The sequence below is a fragment of the Trachymyrmex septentrionalis genome, unplaced genomic scaffold, assembly GCF_001594115.1.
Source record: "Trachymyrmex septentrionalis isolate Tsep2-gDNA-1 unplaced genomic scaffold, Tsep1.0 scaffold147, whole genome shotgun sequence".
Lineage (NCBI taxonomy): Eukaryota > Metazoa > Arthropoda > Insecta > Hymenoptera > Formicidae > Trachymyrmex > Trachymyrmex septentrionalis.
The window spans coordinates 109381-127639 of NW_017304620.1; the positions used below are offsets into that span (position 1 = coordinate 109381).

Consider the following 18259-nt stretch of genomic DNA (forward strand, 5'->3'; position numbering starts at 1 on the left):
ATTGATTAAGTAAAAGGCTATTAATATTAACGAAAGTAGTCTTTTGTTTTAAACTAAATAACAGACAAAATTGCGTGTGTGCAATTTATCGCAATGTTTACGGTTTCATTAAATTACGGATATTACAATTAATATCTTTGAGGGCCGTTATTTAAGAGGACTATGACAGTAAAGGTTATTTAAAAGAATAGCTTCACACAAAATCAAGAATATAATCATGGAAATTTCAGATTCAAACGGAAAAAGAACCGGAAGAAAAATTTGAAACGAGGAGAAGGAATGTTAAAAATTCAAAAAAATTTGAGAAAAATTCATACTTTTTAAGACTAAATTTTCGCAAAGGGAAATAGAGAAAATGTTAGCAGTGCAGTGTCGAAGGACATTTTCGATCAGAATGTTCTTTGTTTATTGAGGAAATCTCGGGTAAGGCCGAGGTCCATAACTCACGGTTAACTCTTAACAGGTTTAATTTTTTTCTCATCTTTTTCCAATTCTAGAATTGGAAAGAGACAATGAATAAGTTAGATCTTGGTTAAGAGTTAACCGTAACTTGTGAGCCTTAATCAAGCTTAGTAGGATGAATTTGGAAGAGAAAATATTGCTTTAAAATTAATAAGAAAATAGGAAAATTAATTCGCGTTAATTTTATTTGCGAATTAGTTCATCGGAAGATTTTGAGAATAAGATTTGACTTGCAGGGGGGAGAGGAAGGGGGAGAGAGGGGGGAAGGGGGAGAGAGAGGGGAAGGGGGAGAGGAAGAGGGGGGAGAGAGAGAGAAGGGGGGAGCGAATGTTAACAGAATATAATACATCAAGTTTAGTATCAATATAGAAAAGAATTTATTAAATATTCTCAAATAAGCTACAGTAATATAAAGTACATAATAGAATATAAACGTGTTTGTATATGTGTCGGATGTACGAGATCGCGGTATATTTGTGTGAAGTACGTGTATCAATCGATAATAACAAAAAATACTAATCTGGAGGTGATGCACATAAGTTTTGAAGTTTGTGGTGCGGTCGGATCGTGGTCTGCGGAAATGAGTGCGACTATAGGTGATGCTAATTCGTCGAGCGCGATGAAGTCAGGCGTTGTGCGACTCTGATTCGTAAAACGCGATATCACGACGTGTGTATACCATTCAGAATACGAACGCATGGAATAGTGTAACGCGAATTCGCGCAAATGCACAGGCGTACAGGTTGCAATAGCTAAGCTGCTCCTGCGCTACGAGGGCAAGTCAATAAGTTCTTAGAAAATCTGTCAGAGGGCTCTCTTAGTGTCATGTCACATTACTTTTTGACAAGTAGCATCTTTCAGCTGATTACTGTCAAATTTTAAACGGAATTCATCGCGTGGTTTCATTTCTGTAGACGATTAAAGCGAACAACCTTTGTATTTTTTGCAAATTGGAAAAAAACGAGTTTTGTGCAGTGATCAAACACATATCTACATATGAAAGGCTTAACACCGAAAGAAATCAAAGCCGAGTTGGATAATGTTCATAACACATCTGCACCAGCGTTTGCGACTATATACAATTGGGTGAATGAATTTAAACGTGGTCGTACATCCACATGTACCTCGTTCGAGACGTCCAATTGAGGCTTCTACGCCAGAAATTATCGATAAAGTTCACGATATTGTTTTGACTGATTGACGAGTGAAAGTGCGCGAGTTTGTTGAGGCCACAGGCATATCACATGGCACAGTGATTTCAATTTTGCACGAACAATTGGGTATGAAAAAGCTATCGGCAAGATGGGTGCCGTGTTTGATCACTGTGGCCATAAGCGCGACCGTGTGACGATTTTAAAACAATGTTTGGAGATGTTTCAACGTAATCCAGATGAATTTCTGCATCGATTCATTACTGTAGACAAAACATGGATCCATTACTTCACACCCGAGATGAAAGAACAGTCAAAACAATGGGCTTCACCGGGTGAACCAGCTCCGAAGAAGGTGAAGACCGTAAAGTCGGCCGGAAAGGTAATAGTTTTTTAAGATGCACGCGGTATAATTCATATTGATTACCTTCCGTCGAAGCAAATGATCAATGGCGATTACTACGTAGCCTTATTGGATCGTTTCAACAATATTTTAAAGAAAAAACGTTCCGGATTTGGCGAAGAAGAAAGTGCTCTTCCATTAAGACAATGCACGGGTTCACACGTGCCCGGCACCGATGGCCAAATTCAACGAATTCCGCTACAAATTGTTTTCCTGTTACCCATCCAGCATATTCGCCAGATTAGACCCCTGCGACTATTTCCTGTTTTCAAATCTAAAGAAATGGTTCGGAGGAAAGAGATTCATCACCAGTGAGCAGCTCATCGCCGAAACAGAGGCTTGTTTTGAAGGGTTGGACAAATCATATTATTCGGACGGCTTGAAAAAGTTAAAGAATCGTTGGATCAAGTGTATTGTGCAGACTATATTGAGAAATAAAAATGAATCGATCAAAAAAAACTGTTTTACTATGTTTTTCTAAAAACTTATTGACTTGCCCTCGTAATAATACATAGCAGAGGCTACCAAAAACGCTTGGTAAAGATGGAGAACACTTAACTTCTGTTTTCTTGTCAAAACCTGTAGAAAGATAAGTTGCTACCAAGAACGCTTGATCGAAGCAAAGAATGTTCTACCTTGTTTTTTTCTTTGATACAGGAAAATGAGTCAGGCTGGCTCGCCGACTGCTGAGAATACTCAGCGGAGATAGAGTACGCTTTACCCCCTTTTCTCAGTACTCGCTATTAGTAGAATCTGGATCAAATTTTTGGAGATTCGGATTGCTCTGGAAAAGGATTTAGATCAGAGTAGGCCTTTTTTTCACGCAATCGTGTATTTTTCGGCGTTGAATTATTTTCCAGGGTTTTTCGATAGCCAGCTTTACCCCACGACGCACGCGAATCGATTTTTACACGATAATATGCTCGATGGTATTCGGCGCGATTCGGATATTTTCGGAGCGGAGGTTATTACGAACCTTCTATATAGAACAGAATTAGTAAAAACTAATGTTTTTTTTAAGAATAAAACATATGTTTTTTCTTAAATACGTTTTTGATGCTTCTAATATGATTTAAGCCTATTCTACAATGTGCTCTTTGTTTCCTGTTTCTTGTTTTTTACCTTTTACTTTTTTTTCTTTTACAACCGTTTATCGATAATTATATTTTTTGCTAAGTATTTTTTGTTTCTTTCAAAGTTCGTTAACTTTTATCTCGGGCGATATAAAACAAAAAAACCAGATAAGAAGCAAAAAGACAAGATGTAAAAAATAGCAAAAAGCAAGAAATAGGAAGCAAAAAACACATTGTAAGACAGTTTTAAACAGTACTATTTTATATAAAAAAAAACATATTTAAAATATATTAAAAACATCAATTAAGCATATTTAAAACTGTTTAAAATACATTTAAAACATGTTTTTTATCAATCCTGATACATAATCGGTTGGTCAGCTGAGAACGATGGGGAAGAAGAGGGGAGGGGCATTGTTACAATATTACCTGACCAAAGAAAGAAATCTATGTTAAATATACAGGGTGTTTCAAAATTTGCGTTTGCAAAGTACAAAACGTGATACTTCACGTTAAAAGATACAACTTTTTCTTTTTGTAAAATTGCGTCTGACAAATAGTTTTTGCAGGAGAGCAGGCTGAAGTTAGCGAATATGCGCTCTGGTCTATGTGGCGCTCAAGATCGGTGCGCGCTCCTTGGTTACTTGTAATGCTTAGCTAATATTCATAATTAATATTTTAAGATACTAATACGGCTTTGTTATGATCAATTTATTATTGCTTAAGTCTTAACCATAAAAATCAATTATGAATACTGGATTATAATCTTTTTCCGTATTATATTTCTTAAAATAGAGCTGTCCAAGATGTTTTTTGATTTGAAATCGATTATCGAGATCACACCTATTACCGTTCCTACTCTTTTCTTGATTGCTGTTTTGTCATAGCGTGCGACGCTCCGTCTGAGACGACATTAGTTTGAAATCGTTAAAAGTTTTTTACTTGTGCTTTCCACTATGTTTAAAAATATTTTGTTATTCTCTTTTTCTCGTATTTCTATAGTTAAATATATCATGAATAATAGCAATACTAGGCCAGTCCTAACCCATTGGGCTAGAGGGGAGCGCGGAGCGGGGAGTACTCGCAGGCGCGGAGGAAGGCGAGGGAGAGGGGGGGAAGGCGCGGGAAGTCCCGGCGGCATCGCTGTAATAAGACCCCGGTCGGTTGATTACATAAACAAGTGTATGAGGATTGCATGAATAATGCGTTTCTTATTTTTTTCATCCGCCGCTGCCGCCGCCGCCCTCCCCAAAAATGCATCGGTGATAAAGGCTTACCGCATACACTTACAGCATATGCTTACCATCTCTCTCCCTTTTGTTTCGTCATCTTACCCGCTGCGTCGTCGCTCCCGTTGTATCTTCTTCTCGCGCGCAAAAATATTTTATCATACGTTTTTTATTTGATAATTTAAATAGAGAGAACGCTTAATACGGTCATGACCGTCCGTCGCAGTACCGTTGAGCGCGAAGATGCTGGCGGCACACGTAATATAATAGCGATAATAAGAAAGGAATAAATAATGTCATACACCCAGATATATAGTTTAAATATGCGTTTACTTTTATATAACGTAATTTTACAATATATAGCTCTTATTATATAGTCCTTACAATATTTATAAGCAGGATCTTAATTTAATTTAATTAATTTCAAACCGAATTTTAAGCACTTGCTTCCGATTAGCAATAAAATATACATTTACTTTTCACACTGTTTACAATATTATCTAAAGCACAAACTATTAATTCACATTCCATATTTGATTGTTTTATTATAAATTTTGCGCAAAAAGTCTACAGCATTACATTTATCGATAATACAATTTTCACCTAAAAGTGTTACAAAATATTTAAATTTGTTATTGACGATATACGTATACTGGCACAGCTCAGAGAATACATTCTCGACGCAATGTTTGAGTTCGAACATGAAGAGCACGGTTGACGATTTTATATACAGACATGTTTCATGCAATATTAATTTGACCACATTCACATCACGCATTTTTACGATTTCTCACTAGATCTTGGACCGATAATGATGAAGGTGCAATTGATTGCACGAACCGTTCAATATCCGCGCGTCTTTCGATGAAAGCCTGCTACATTTCACGAGGTAAGATTATGTTGTTACCTTGGTTGTCGCCAATTGCAATTTTCCACAAAAGACACAGGTCCCACGACGATTCCGACATCTAGGTATTTGTAAGTTGTAGAAGTAAGAGTAAATCTTCTTCCCAATATATACGAGGTGTATAACGGGGTTTATTACAAGAAGACGCTCTACAGAAGAAAGTATAATATATATGTGTATATATATATGTGTATATATATATATATATATATATATATATATATATATATATATAATAGAGAAAAAAGGAAAAACAGATAAACTGTAGAGAAAAGGTATAAAAAAAATTATAAAATAAAAACTTACTGTTTATAAAACTCTTCATCTTGAATAGGAACGTAAAATCTCATGGAATCGTACATGCTTGGAAAGCGTTGCAGTAGCGGTCCGTTTGAACGACTGATGTAGTAACATTGCCTGAGCTCTTTCTAAGTTTCGTCCCCTCCATCACATTTCTTTAGGGATGTATATGGAATTGTTCAACCAACACAAATGAGAGATAAAAAATGCAAGCTCCGACATACGACAGCTTTGTTAGTGTAATAAAAGATTTTTTTAAGGACATTCGACGTATTAATACGACATATTTCGCGATAACATCATGAATTTAATTAATTTTGATACATTGCGACGTTGCCAAATTGCATGCATAATGATATAAAATTTAAAGATTGAGATGCATTGCGACGTTGCCAAATAGTACGCATAATGATATATGTCCCACCCGTTGTAGTCCTACGCTCGCCATAGTATTCATGCTCTCTCTCTCTCTCTCTCTTACCCATCGTGGTCTTATACTTATCATAGTATTCACGCTCTCTCTTCTTCTCGTTATATTCTCTTCCACATTCTTTTTTCTTCTTACTCACAATTTTATTTATAGTATTTGGTTAACGATTTTTTAATGATATGACTTAGCAATGATTTTAATTTAACAACTAAATAATTATAATAATATTTTTAGTAATGTAATACAAATAGCTGAACGTTCCTATATAATTTCCTATATAAGTTCCTATATAATTTATGATTTAAATTATTTTTAATGCATCATGTACAATATAATTTATGATTTAAATTATAATGCACATAATGCATTAAAAATTAGATAAACAATTCTATATTAAAAAATGTACATATTTCTTTGATTGAAATTTATCTTTTCTCTAATCTCTTCATTCCTTCTTCATATCTTCGTGATAATAAATTACTTAATAAGAAAGCGCGGCCGGCTAATTGACTTATACTCTATTAAAATATTATTAAAATTGTACTCGTATCATTCTATTGTAAAATCGCATCATAAAAGTCATAAAATGAATACCATATCTTTTTAATATAATCGCGTGCGAAAGAGGATATATATCAACAATTTGTGACTACTATACGCCAAAATTGTATTAACAATAAATGTGATATATTAAATGATTGCGTGAAGTTTATGATGAAACTTCAATCATGGAGTGTGAAAGAGTAATGTGCGCTTCAGATGAAATTGTATATACTGCGTTACATTTAAAGTAAGAAATAAATTAATGTTTTATAAAAATGTATAATATGATATTTAAACATTTTACTGAATTTTTTAAATTATTTTCGGTCTCCTTTTTCCCTGCCTCTATTCGGTGGTTTAGAATTATATAATATGATATAAACAAATACTATATTTATTTAATAAAATTGTGAGTAAGAAGAAAAAAGAATGTGGAAGAGAATATAACGAGAAGAAGAGAGAGCGTGAATACTATGATAAGTATAAGACCACGATGGGTAAGAGAGAGAGAGAGAGAGAGCATGAATACTATGGCGAGCGTAGGACTACAACGGGTGGGACATATATCATTATGCGTACTATTTGGCAACGTCGCAATGCATCTCAATCTTTAAATTTTATATCATTATGCATGCAATTTGGCAACGTCGCAATGTATCAAAATTAATTAAATTCATGATGTTATCGCGAAATATGTCGTATTAATACGTCGAATGTCCTTAAAAAAATCTTTTATTACACTAACAAAGCTGTCGTATGTCGGAGCTTGCATTTTTTATCTCTCATTTGTGTTGGTTGAACAATTCCATATACATCCCTAAAGAAATGTGATGGAGGGGACGAAACTTAGAAAGAGCTCAGGCAATGTTACTACATCAGTCGTTCAAACGGACCGCTACTGCAACGCTTTCCAAGCATGTACGATTCCATGAGATTTTACGTTCCTATTCAAGATGAAGAGTTTTATAAACAGTAAGTTTTTATTTTATAATTTTTTTTATACCTTTTCTCTACAGTTTATCTGTTTTTCCTTTTTTCTCTATTATATATATATATATATATATATATATATATATATATATATATACACATATATATATACACATATATATTATACTTTCTTCTGTAGAGCGTCTTCTTGTAATAAACCCCGTTATACACCTCGTATATATTGGGAAGAAGATTTACTCTTACTTCTACAACTTACAAATACCTAGATGTCGGAATCGTCGTGGGACCTGTGTCTTTTGTGGAAAATTGCAATTGGCGACAACCAAGGTAACAACATAATCTTACCTCGTGAAATGTAGCAGGCTTTCATCGAAAGACGCGCGGATATTGAACGGTTCGTGCAATCAATTGCACCTTCATCATTATCGGTCCAAGATCTAGTGAGAAATCGTAAAAATGCGTGATGTGAATGTGGTCAAATTAATATTGCATGAAACATGTCTGTATATAAAATCGTCAACCGTGCTCTTCATGTTCGAACTCAAACATTGCGTCGAGAATGTATTCTCTGAGCTGTGCCAGTATACGTATATCGTCAATAACAAATTTAAATATTTTGTAACACTTTTAGGTGAAAATTGTATTATCGATAAATGTAATGCTGTAGACTTTTTGCGCAAAATTTATAATAAAACAATCAAATATGGAATGTGAATTAATAGTTTGTGCTTTAGATAATATTGTAAACAGTGTGAAAAGTAAATGTATATTTTATTGCTAATCGGAAGCAAGTGCTTAAAATTCGGTTTGAAATTAATTAAATTAAATTAAGATCCTGCTTATAAATATTGTAAGGACTATATAATAAGAGCTATATATTGTAAAATTACGTTATATAAAAGTAAACGCATATTTAAACTATATATCTGGGTGTATGACATTATTTATTCCTTTCTTATTATCGCTATTATATTACGTGTGCCGCCAGCATCTTCGCGCTCAACGGTACTGCGACGGACGGTCATGACCGTATTAAGCGTTCTCTCTATTTAAATTATCAAATAAAAAACGTATGATAAAATATTTTTGCGCGCGAGAAGAAGATACAACGGGAGCGACGACGCAGCGGGTAAGATGACGAAACAAAAGGGAGAGAGATGGTAAGCATATGCTGTAAGTGTATGCGGTAAGCCTTTATCACCGATGCATTTTTGGGGAGGGCGGCGGCGGCAGCGGCGGATGAAAAAAATAAGAAACGCATTATTCATGCAATCCTCATACACTTGTTTATGTAATCAACCGACCGGGGTCTTATTACAGCAATGCCGCCGGGACTTCCCGCGCCTTCCTCCACGCCTATGAGTACTCTCCGCGCTTTTTCCCCCACGTCTTTCCCCCCGCGCCTACGAGTATCCCCTGCGCCCCGCGCTGCCCTAAGAAGACCCGGGTTAGAATCGGTCTAGTATTGCTATTAATAATAGTATCTTATAATAGTAATACTTGTAGAACACTCTTAAATATAGTGAAAGACATAGGTCAAAAACTTTAATGATTTCAGACTAGAGTCGTTCATGAGATCGAGTATCATGCGCTACGACACGACAGCAATGAAGTGAGGAGTAGGAACGGTAATGGACATGAATACTGATACATTTCAATTTCAAGCAAAAATACTGACCTAAAACAATCATCTCTATAGAGAATTAGAAAAAATTCTTAAAAAAATAAAAATTGTTTCGGTACAAAAAATAAAGATTCACATTTTTTTAAAATAAATAATTATTATAAAATTATCCCTTTAATACATTGTAAATAATTGTTATAAAAATATTTAAAAGAGATTTTTAAAAGAATCATAAAACCGTTTCTAACATGTTGTATGTTTCATAAAATGCAATTTGCATTGATTTAATCATTTATAATGTTTAAGAAAATAAATATATTTGGAGATCTTGTTATTTTCAATGCAGAATAAAGAATCAGCTTACTAAAATTGAAGTATAAATTTTAAAATTTTATAGTGGTGATTCCTGGTTTTATAATGAAAATAACACAGATGAATTCAGATATATATTTTCTTAAATATTTAAATAATAATTTTGATTATAATTAGTAATACAGAGAAAGATCATGGTCCAGTATTCGTAGTTAATTCTTATAATTTAAGAATGCCTTAAGTATATACTTAAGCAGTTGTAAACTAATCATAACAAAGCCATATTAGTATCTTAAAATTACTTATGATTACTAGCCAAGGATTTGGTACAAGTAAACGAAGAGCGTGCGCTGACTCTGAGCGCCATATAACCAGAGTGCTTATTCGCTATCTTCAACCTACTCTCCTGCAAAAATTACTTGTCAGACGCAATTTTGCAAAAGGAAAAAGTTTTTCTTTTAACATAAAGTGTCACGTTTTATACTTCGCGGGCGTGTATTTTAAAGCCCTGCACATAAGAAAGAAATTGTTGTTAAAGAAATTGGGAAGTTTTCGTTTGTATAAATTTTCGGAATTTTTCCATTGTATATAATTAAGATTCGAGAAGAATGTATTCTGGACGAATTTTCTTATCGAAATCGAGTATTCGTAGGTGATTTTAAAACCTTTAATATTCACAAATGCTTGGAAATATAATCAACTGATTCTCGAAGTGCTCTTGTGGATCCTTTAATTATAGTCAGCATCGCGAATAATATAATAAATGAAAAAAATTGAATGTTCTTTCTTAAGTGACTTGTCATACCTTTGCTGCAATATTTTCTATATCGTTGTGTAATTTTGTTCCGTTAATTCAATCAATTCGATAATTTTCGTGGCATTATCAGAAAGTAATAATGAAACTGAATAATGAAACTTTTCGATATTGGATATATGTGCTTTGTTTTATATATATATTTTATATATTATATATATTTTGTTTTATATATTTTATATATATAAAAAGTAAAAGTTATCCGAAAAGTATTTCCACTCTTCAATCTTGCTTGAAATGCGGGAGTTTGATAGTAGGTAATTTGACTTTGGTGCCTATGTTAACTGGCCCTACGACATTCACCACACGATCTAGAATATCCGTTTGCCGGGCAAAAGTAGTCGCTAACGCCTCGTTTTCTTTCGATTGTGTCACGACTGAAGCATCGGCCTGAACTTACGCATCATAATTGTTGTATCAATTTGATTTGTAATTATAATAATTTTGTGATCACATCAATATTCTGCGATGCAGTGTCTTTCTTGGAAAAGGAACGTCTGCTTGATAAATCATTTTAATGTAGTCTTTATCGCAAAATACCTTTCAACAAAGATATTTCCATGTGTTCTTCCTCCATTGTACTTTCTGCGAAAATCTCACCTGATTTCTTCAGTAATTGTCTTTGGATAGCCTCAATCACTCGCGATATGCTTTTTCCAGTTTTTTAATTTCGCTTTGGCTTGCTCTTTGTCAAATTCAATGCCAGTCTCATTGCTGACTTTTATTGATTCCAATTCGTTCTCAATCTCGTTAATTCGAATCGATTTGATAATTTTGATGTTGAATCGACATCGATTTGATCATTTCTCACTGGGTTTAGCCTTTGTATAGCCTCGTGTCTTGAGTAGATCGGCAATCTTTGATTTAACCCTGTTATCTTTAACTCTGTTATCACACTCTCGGAATTCAGAGTTGCTCGTAGTTTGAATAAGATCAATACTAAATCTGAACGTTATCTGCACGTGGAATCCAGATCGAAGAACCAATGTTTGGGATGACAAAAGAAAACTGTTACTAGTTAATATATTAGGTTGTTCGGAAAGTAATTTCGTTTTTTCCCAACAGAGGACTTATTGTATTTTTTCACAGCCAACTTCACACTTAAGCCGTATAATCATTATATATTTTGACAGCTGATATAGCAAGGCTTGCTTGTGAAAAAAATTCGATTGATTCGCAGTAGTTTGTGGTTGGTGCCCTATCAAATATGGAAAGTTAAAAGCAGCATTTTCGGCATATTTTACTTTTTTACTATCTAAAAGGTAAAAATGCTGTTCAAGCAAGAAAAAATTATCCGATGTGTATGGAGAAGATGTATTGACAGAACGCCAGTGCCAAAACTGGTTTGCAAAATTTCGATCCGGCAATTTTGATGTTGAAGATGCACCACGTTCTGGAAGGCCAGTTGAAGCTGATAAAGACACAATAAAGGCATTAATTGATGCAAACCGGCGAATGACAACTCGTGAGATCGCTGAGAGATTAAATTTATCGAATTCGACCGTTCATGATCATTTGACACGCGTCTGATTGAAAATCGTCTTTCATTTTCATAAGAAAAAACGAAATTACTTTCCGAATAATCTAATAAATGTCGTCTTTATTATTGATTCGTTCTTACAATTAACTCAACTCAGCTACGGAAACGTACTGAACTCTCTTTGTTCGCTTTGTTCAGCTCTTCACTTTCTATCTCTTACCGAGAGAAACTCATCGCTCGCCGGAACGCATAAACGTAAAAATCACGTGACGTACAAATGAAAAAATTTAACAAGTTTAAAAAGATAACGCACGGGTGTTAACAAGAAAGAAAACTAACGTTTTTTTTTATAAAGGAAAAAATATCTTCATTTCATTGGGACAAAGGCAAAGCAAAACTTAAATAATGTTTTATTTAAGAAAAAAAAAAGGAAAAATATTAGAGTATTAGAGAATATTGAGAAAGAAATATGAATATTAAAATCGGAAAATCTATCTCAGAAGACTGTTTCGCCCACGATTGTTTATGATACGTGGTTTTTCCGTGGAATTTTGGGCAAATGCCGAGACGAGGATTAGAGAGTTTTTTTAATGGTTGGATCTTTCCCTTTTCCGAAAATTCAAGAGACAAGAGCCCAAGACATAAATGGAAGATCTGGGAGATCCTGTGGATTCAATAAAATTCGTGATATACTGCTCAAAATTTTGTGACAGCAGTCCAAGTTAGAATAAAGCAGCACGAAAGGGAATCCATGACCAGAATGACTTCAGTTGTTGGGACAACTCGAGAGAAATAGAGGAAGTTGCGACTACTCTTCGTGTCCCGTATTCGGATGCTTTGTCAGCTGAACAATGAGGTAAAGTTGATTGAAATAGAAACGAAGATCGATCGAAAGAATTTTGTTGAAATGAAAACTGTTTTTGACAGACCGATTGTACCGATTGCAAATAAAGTTTCTTTCATAGAAACGTATTTATTTATTGCGTGAGTATTACGAAAGCGTATCTTCGGGAAAGTTACGATTCACTCGGCAGACACAACAATGCTTATTGTAAATGTGATTTTTTGACTAATAATGTTAGTTTTTTTATATCACTTTTGCAATGTAGCACGTTCTCTTATGAGGGCACAGGCAAGACTTCTATTTGTCCTTGCAACGAAACAAACAACTAGATATTGACATTTTTGTACATAATCTCAACATTATTAAGTTTATTTAGGAGATGATACCGAATCCCATATCTATTCGTTTTTTTAAATTCACAATTAAAAAGTTAACATGCCATAAATGATTCCACGTTACTGGTAGAGAGTTAAAAAGCTCATTCTACTTATTTGATATTATTGCATTTCTAGTTGGACCATCATCGGGGAGTAAACTGTCATCATCGTCTCCTCCAGCAATACATGATAATGATGGACATCAAACAACTATCAACAACTCTTTGCAATGGCCGAGTCCTCATACTGTACATGACATTCTGGCTAATAGTTGTAATGTACAGAACTCGTCGTCTTCTTCACCAACTTCGTCATTATGCTCCACGATCAATAACAATCATCATCACAACCGTCGTGATGACAATTCTGTTAACAATGATAATAATGAAAATAATAATGATCATAGAATATCGGGCAGTTATCTTCACCATCATCATCCTCATCTAGCACATCATCAACAGTATTACGCATCAGCGCTGTATCATCATCACCATCATCGTACAGATGCTGTGACAGCAGCAACCATATCATCTACACTTTCTGTACAAGCTATTATGTTGCAGTCAGGAACAACAAACCATCCAACCAGCCCTTGCAATTAGATAAAATAACATTATTTTATGAATTAGAAATCATCCAATAATTAACGTTTTCATTTTCTGTATGTTATTAAGTTTTCCAAATATACTTTTATGTCTTACAGTGCTAAAAAGACTTTTGTATTAAAATATATTTTAAGTAAAAATGATAAATGATATAAAGTCATTATGGGTGACAGAGGAGACATTTCAATATATTTGAAAAACGTATTTTGAAATTATTTTTATCAAACATAAAAAGTAATTATTTCTTTATATAAAAAAGAAATTTCCATAGATCTGTAAAAACAATAAATATATAAAATTTTTGTTTAAAGACAAAACTATCAAAAACTTAGATTATGGAAGTTTATACTTATGTTTAAATATTATTTCTTAAAATAATAATTTCATTATTACGGAATAATATTTATTATTAAGTTTCCTATCCCATTTAGAAATTATAAATGACTTATTAATAATAATCTGCAATAAGTTATATCAATTTTCCATTTTTTAATTTTACGTGAGAATATCTATATTATAAATATCCTGTAGTAAATTTACTATGCAGGGTATGATAAGACTGCTCAAAGATACGCATCACCTAAAAGTATGCATTGAATTTTATAACGCATCTATTACATTGCAACTGTAACTCACACAAATGTGCCTATAGTTACTTATTCTGTCTTTAAAAGATAGTTAATATCGTTGCAATAAAGAAGATATATTAAATTTTGTAATTTTTACCATTTTATTATTGTACTTATCACGAATAAATTGATTGGTTTTTACATTAAATTGTTACCTTATAAATCTGTATCATCTATATTGTGTGCATGGTCGGATTAAGATTTCTGTCGCTCTTAAGCACTTAATTCGTTGCCGTCTCTATTTAATTCTTAAACTGATATCCCAAGCCTATGTTTGCGGCAACAAAAATAAGAGATTTTTTGTAAGGATTTTATTAGTTCAGCTCAATTACAATAATGTTTTTATATTCTATTTTTTAGAAATTCTTTAAAAAAAATGCTGCCCCCCTAAACTTGTCGCCCCTAGACACAACCTATAGGTTAGTCTATAGTGTCAATTTGGCCCTGATTATGTGCATATAATGTGCATATATGCTTCATATTTATAGCGAATTCGGTGAGTAAAACTGGTGCGTACTGGTACATATTAAAGTTTTTGAACAATAATTTGTTGATTGTAAAATTAGTATTTTGAATTATAAAATACTTTTGTCCTATCTAGAGTATAATACAATAAAATGTACTGATATTTTTACAGTTGAAGCCGTTTTATTTTAATATATTAAATACATATTTTTATATCAATTTGTGTAATGGCTTTAATGTACACCAGTCCAATCGAATTCACTATTAGTGAAATATTCACTTAGGCTGCTTTCCGTTATACTCATGATGCGCATAATGTATTATTTTATCTTTGTTTAACACTCTGCAAACAATAAGAATAAAATGATACTTCATGTACATTATGCGTATAACGGAACACAACCTTAATATCTGTAATAGTTATATGATTATATTAAAAGTAAAAAGTGACGTATTGACCTAAAAGTACTGACTTGAAAACTTGATCTGACTCATAGAAACCGGTAATAGGTTGCCGAAATTTCACTTTTTACTTAAAAACTCAGAAATTATGAAGAATATTCTTAAGTTTTTTACCATAAATTGCACTCTCTTCCTTTTCTTATGTAATTTTTTCATAATTTTTTTGAGCTATTATAACGTTTAAAATCAAGATTTTTTCAGTATGATTCGATTTTGACAACAAATTTTCCCGTTTGTCAAAAAAAAAATCGCACCATATTAATACGTAGGCTGCTGGAAAAGTTTCTGTAAACAATATGAAAAAAAAAACATATAAAATTCGGTAAATGGCTTTATTGTTTTTCGAAGTATTCGCCTTTAAGATCGATACATTTTTGCATACGCTCGAACCAATTTTCGAAGCATTTTTTCCACTCTAAAGCTATAACCTCAGAAATTAGTGTACGAAATGTTTTAACAGCTGCTTCAGGCGACTCAAATCGCTCACCACGCATCTTATTTTTAATGTTTGAGAACAAAAAGAAGTCATTAGATGATAAATCAGGTGAATATGAACAATGAGTCATCAATTCGACATTATTACTGGATAAAAAATGAACTGTTTGACGTGCTGCGTGACAGCTGGCGTTGTCATGATGAAGGATGATGCGACGATTTCGGTTTGTTCTACGCAATTTATTTATAATTTCTGGCAAACAAATTGTTGTATACCAATCAGTATTTACAGTCCTTCGATCCTCTAAAGCCACGATTGTCACATGTCCGGTATAACCAAAGAAACAAGCAATCATTTGCTTGGCAGCACTGCGTGAACGAACAACTTTTGTTGGTTTCGGTTCATTTTGAAATACTCAAACAGTAGATTGTTGTTTACTTTCGGGCTCATACAAATAGATCCATGTTTCATCCCCAGTAACGATGTTGTAGACAAAATTTGACCGACCTTGTTTCAATTTCTTGAGCATTTCTTTGCTCCATTTAACACTAGCCTGTTTTTGAGCTTCGGTCAAATTGTGTGGAATCCAACGACTGCAAAGTTTCCGTACGCTCAAGTGATCATGCAAAATCGTATGTATTGCTTTCATGTCAATGCCTAAGGATGCCTGAATTTCGCGGTATGTTATATGCCGGTCTCGCTCAATCATTTCACGCACACCATCAACATTAATGACAACAACAGACGTGGATGGACGACCTCCACGGAATTCATCACTAAGAAAGGTACGCTGAAATTCGGTAAATTAATTATAAACAGTTCTATTGGATGGTGCTTCATCCCCAAAAGCCAAATGAAGTCGATCGATGCATTGTTTTGGAGTTAGATTACATTTGTAATCGTAAAAAATCATTGCCCGAAAATTTTCACGCGAAATTTCCATTTTCTTACAAAATAACTTCTTTTAAAATACTATGCAAACAAAACTAGTTGGCTTGGGTACAAACTGTCAATTGAATTATAGGTTAAAAACGTCTAATTTTACGGATATGATAGTAGCAGAACGTTGGCGCCACTGGAAGTACTAGATTGCAGAAACTTTTCCAGCAGCCTACGTATTCTTCATTTAAAACATTATGATAATGCAAAAAATTTAAAAATTATATAAGAAAGGAAAAATTGTATTTTATTATACTATTAAAAACTTAAGAATATATTTTTCATAATTTCTGAAACACATAATAATTTTAATAAGTAATTTAAAGAATTTTTATGTAAAACAAAGCAAACATTTTATAGATTTATAATATACATTTTTACATAACAATGAATAAAATAAAAATGTAAGAAATGGAAAAATATTAGGTAATGTGCCATTTAAGAAGTTAGATTGTGCGGTTTAAAAAACTACGTCATAATGCGATTTAGAAACTAGAGCAGTTTTTAAACTTTTTATTTATTTTATCTATAAAAAAAATGTATAGCAAAATCTTATTAATTTAATTTTAATAATATTCTGATTACGACAAATGGTCAAGATTAAGCTATTTAACTTATATTTTCTAATTTTGCTATGAAATACGAGTACATTGAAAAATAGCAATGCTATCGTGATTTTTTTATTTATGTAAATAACAACACTCCTGTTGCATTTCATGTATAACAGAGTAGCATTACAGTACTATGTAGTTCTTAAATAACCTGTAAGAAAATATATAAATACAATAATTGAATTTTTAAGTGAGATAGGGCGATTTAAGAGCTGGTGCGATTTCGGTAACTTTACCCTATTATAAATGATGACAACCAGGGCTCGGCAAGATTTGCACTTCTCGACCGATTTTCGACTTGGTTTCGTCTTCCGCTATTCCCATTACCTTTCGCCTCGCATTTAGTTCAAATGTCACTCGACGTTTAGGAACATATGACGCTCATAGACATGAGGTTACCCGCTTTGGACGCTCATGTTGTAAACTTCATTATATTTTTTTTTTGTTCAATTCATAACTAAGATAGAATGAAGCAACGCGTAAGATTGAGCGCTTATGCTATTATTACTTCATTCTATCTTAGTTATGTAATGAACAAAAAAAAAAGATATAGAATGAAGTTTACATCGTGAGCGCCCAAAGCGGATGGACCTTATGTCTATGAACGTCATACGCTCCTAAACGTTGAGCGGCATTTGGTCTGTGCGTGGGGCGAGAGGTGAGAGGAATAGCGGAAGATTCATCTTGGAACCAAATCAAAAATTGGCCGAAAAGTGCAAATTTTGCCGAGCCTTGCTGATAACGATGATACAGTAAAAATATTTTGTAATGATTTGTATTTGAATTCTGAATCTGGTGAAAATTAAATCTAATGCTAATGCTACTGGTTCTAGATCTATATCAATTACGCTGTAATTGACCATTGGTTGAAAAAACTTACCTATGTAAATTCTGAATATAAAAAATACTTTAGATATTTATCATGATTTATATTTAATCAAAAATAAGTACCTAGCTTCTTACTTTAATCAACATTGTTTCTACAACAAGCGACATTTTTAAAATAATGCGTATCTATTCTTGAAAACGCTTCTATATGAAAAGGGACTATTAAGAACTTTTTAGATTTTTATAACTTTACTATTAAAATTCTATGGTTAAACTTCAGAAAATGGGCGATATCCAATTCTAATAATCTCGACATATGTTGTCAAGATCATGAGCCTGAGTGATCTCTCACAAATTTTAATCGTCGCTCATTATTCATTAAAA

At 33.2% G+C, this 18259-nt stretch overlaps 1 protein-coding gene across 1 annotated transcript in view; it reads left to right on the top strand.

Moving 5' to 3' along the window:
• Positions 1-13502, top strand: part of LOC108745694 (paired box protein Pax-1) — a 121896-nt gene extending 108394 nt beyond the window's left edge. Inside the window, exon 3 of the mRNA XM_018481992.1 lies at positions 13036-13502. Within this exon, the coding sequence (XP_018337494.1) occupies positions 13036-13502 (467 nt within the window). The remainder of the gene's footprint in view (positions 1-13035) is intronic.
• Positions 13503-18259: the final 4757 nt, after the last annotated feature.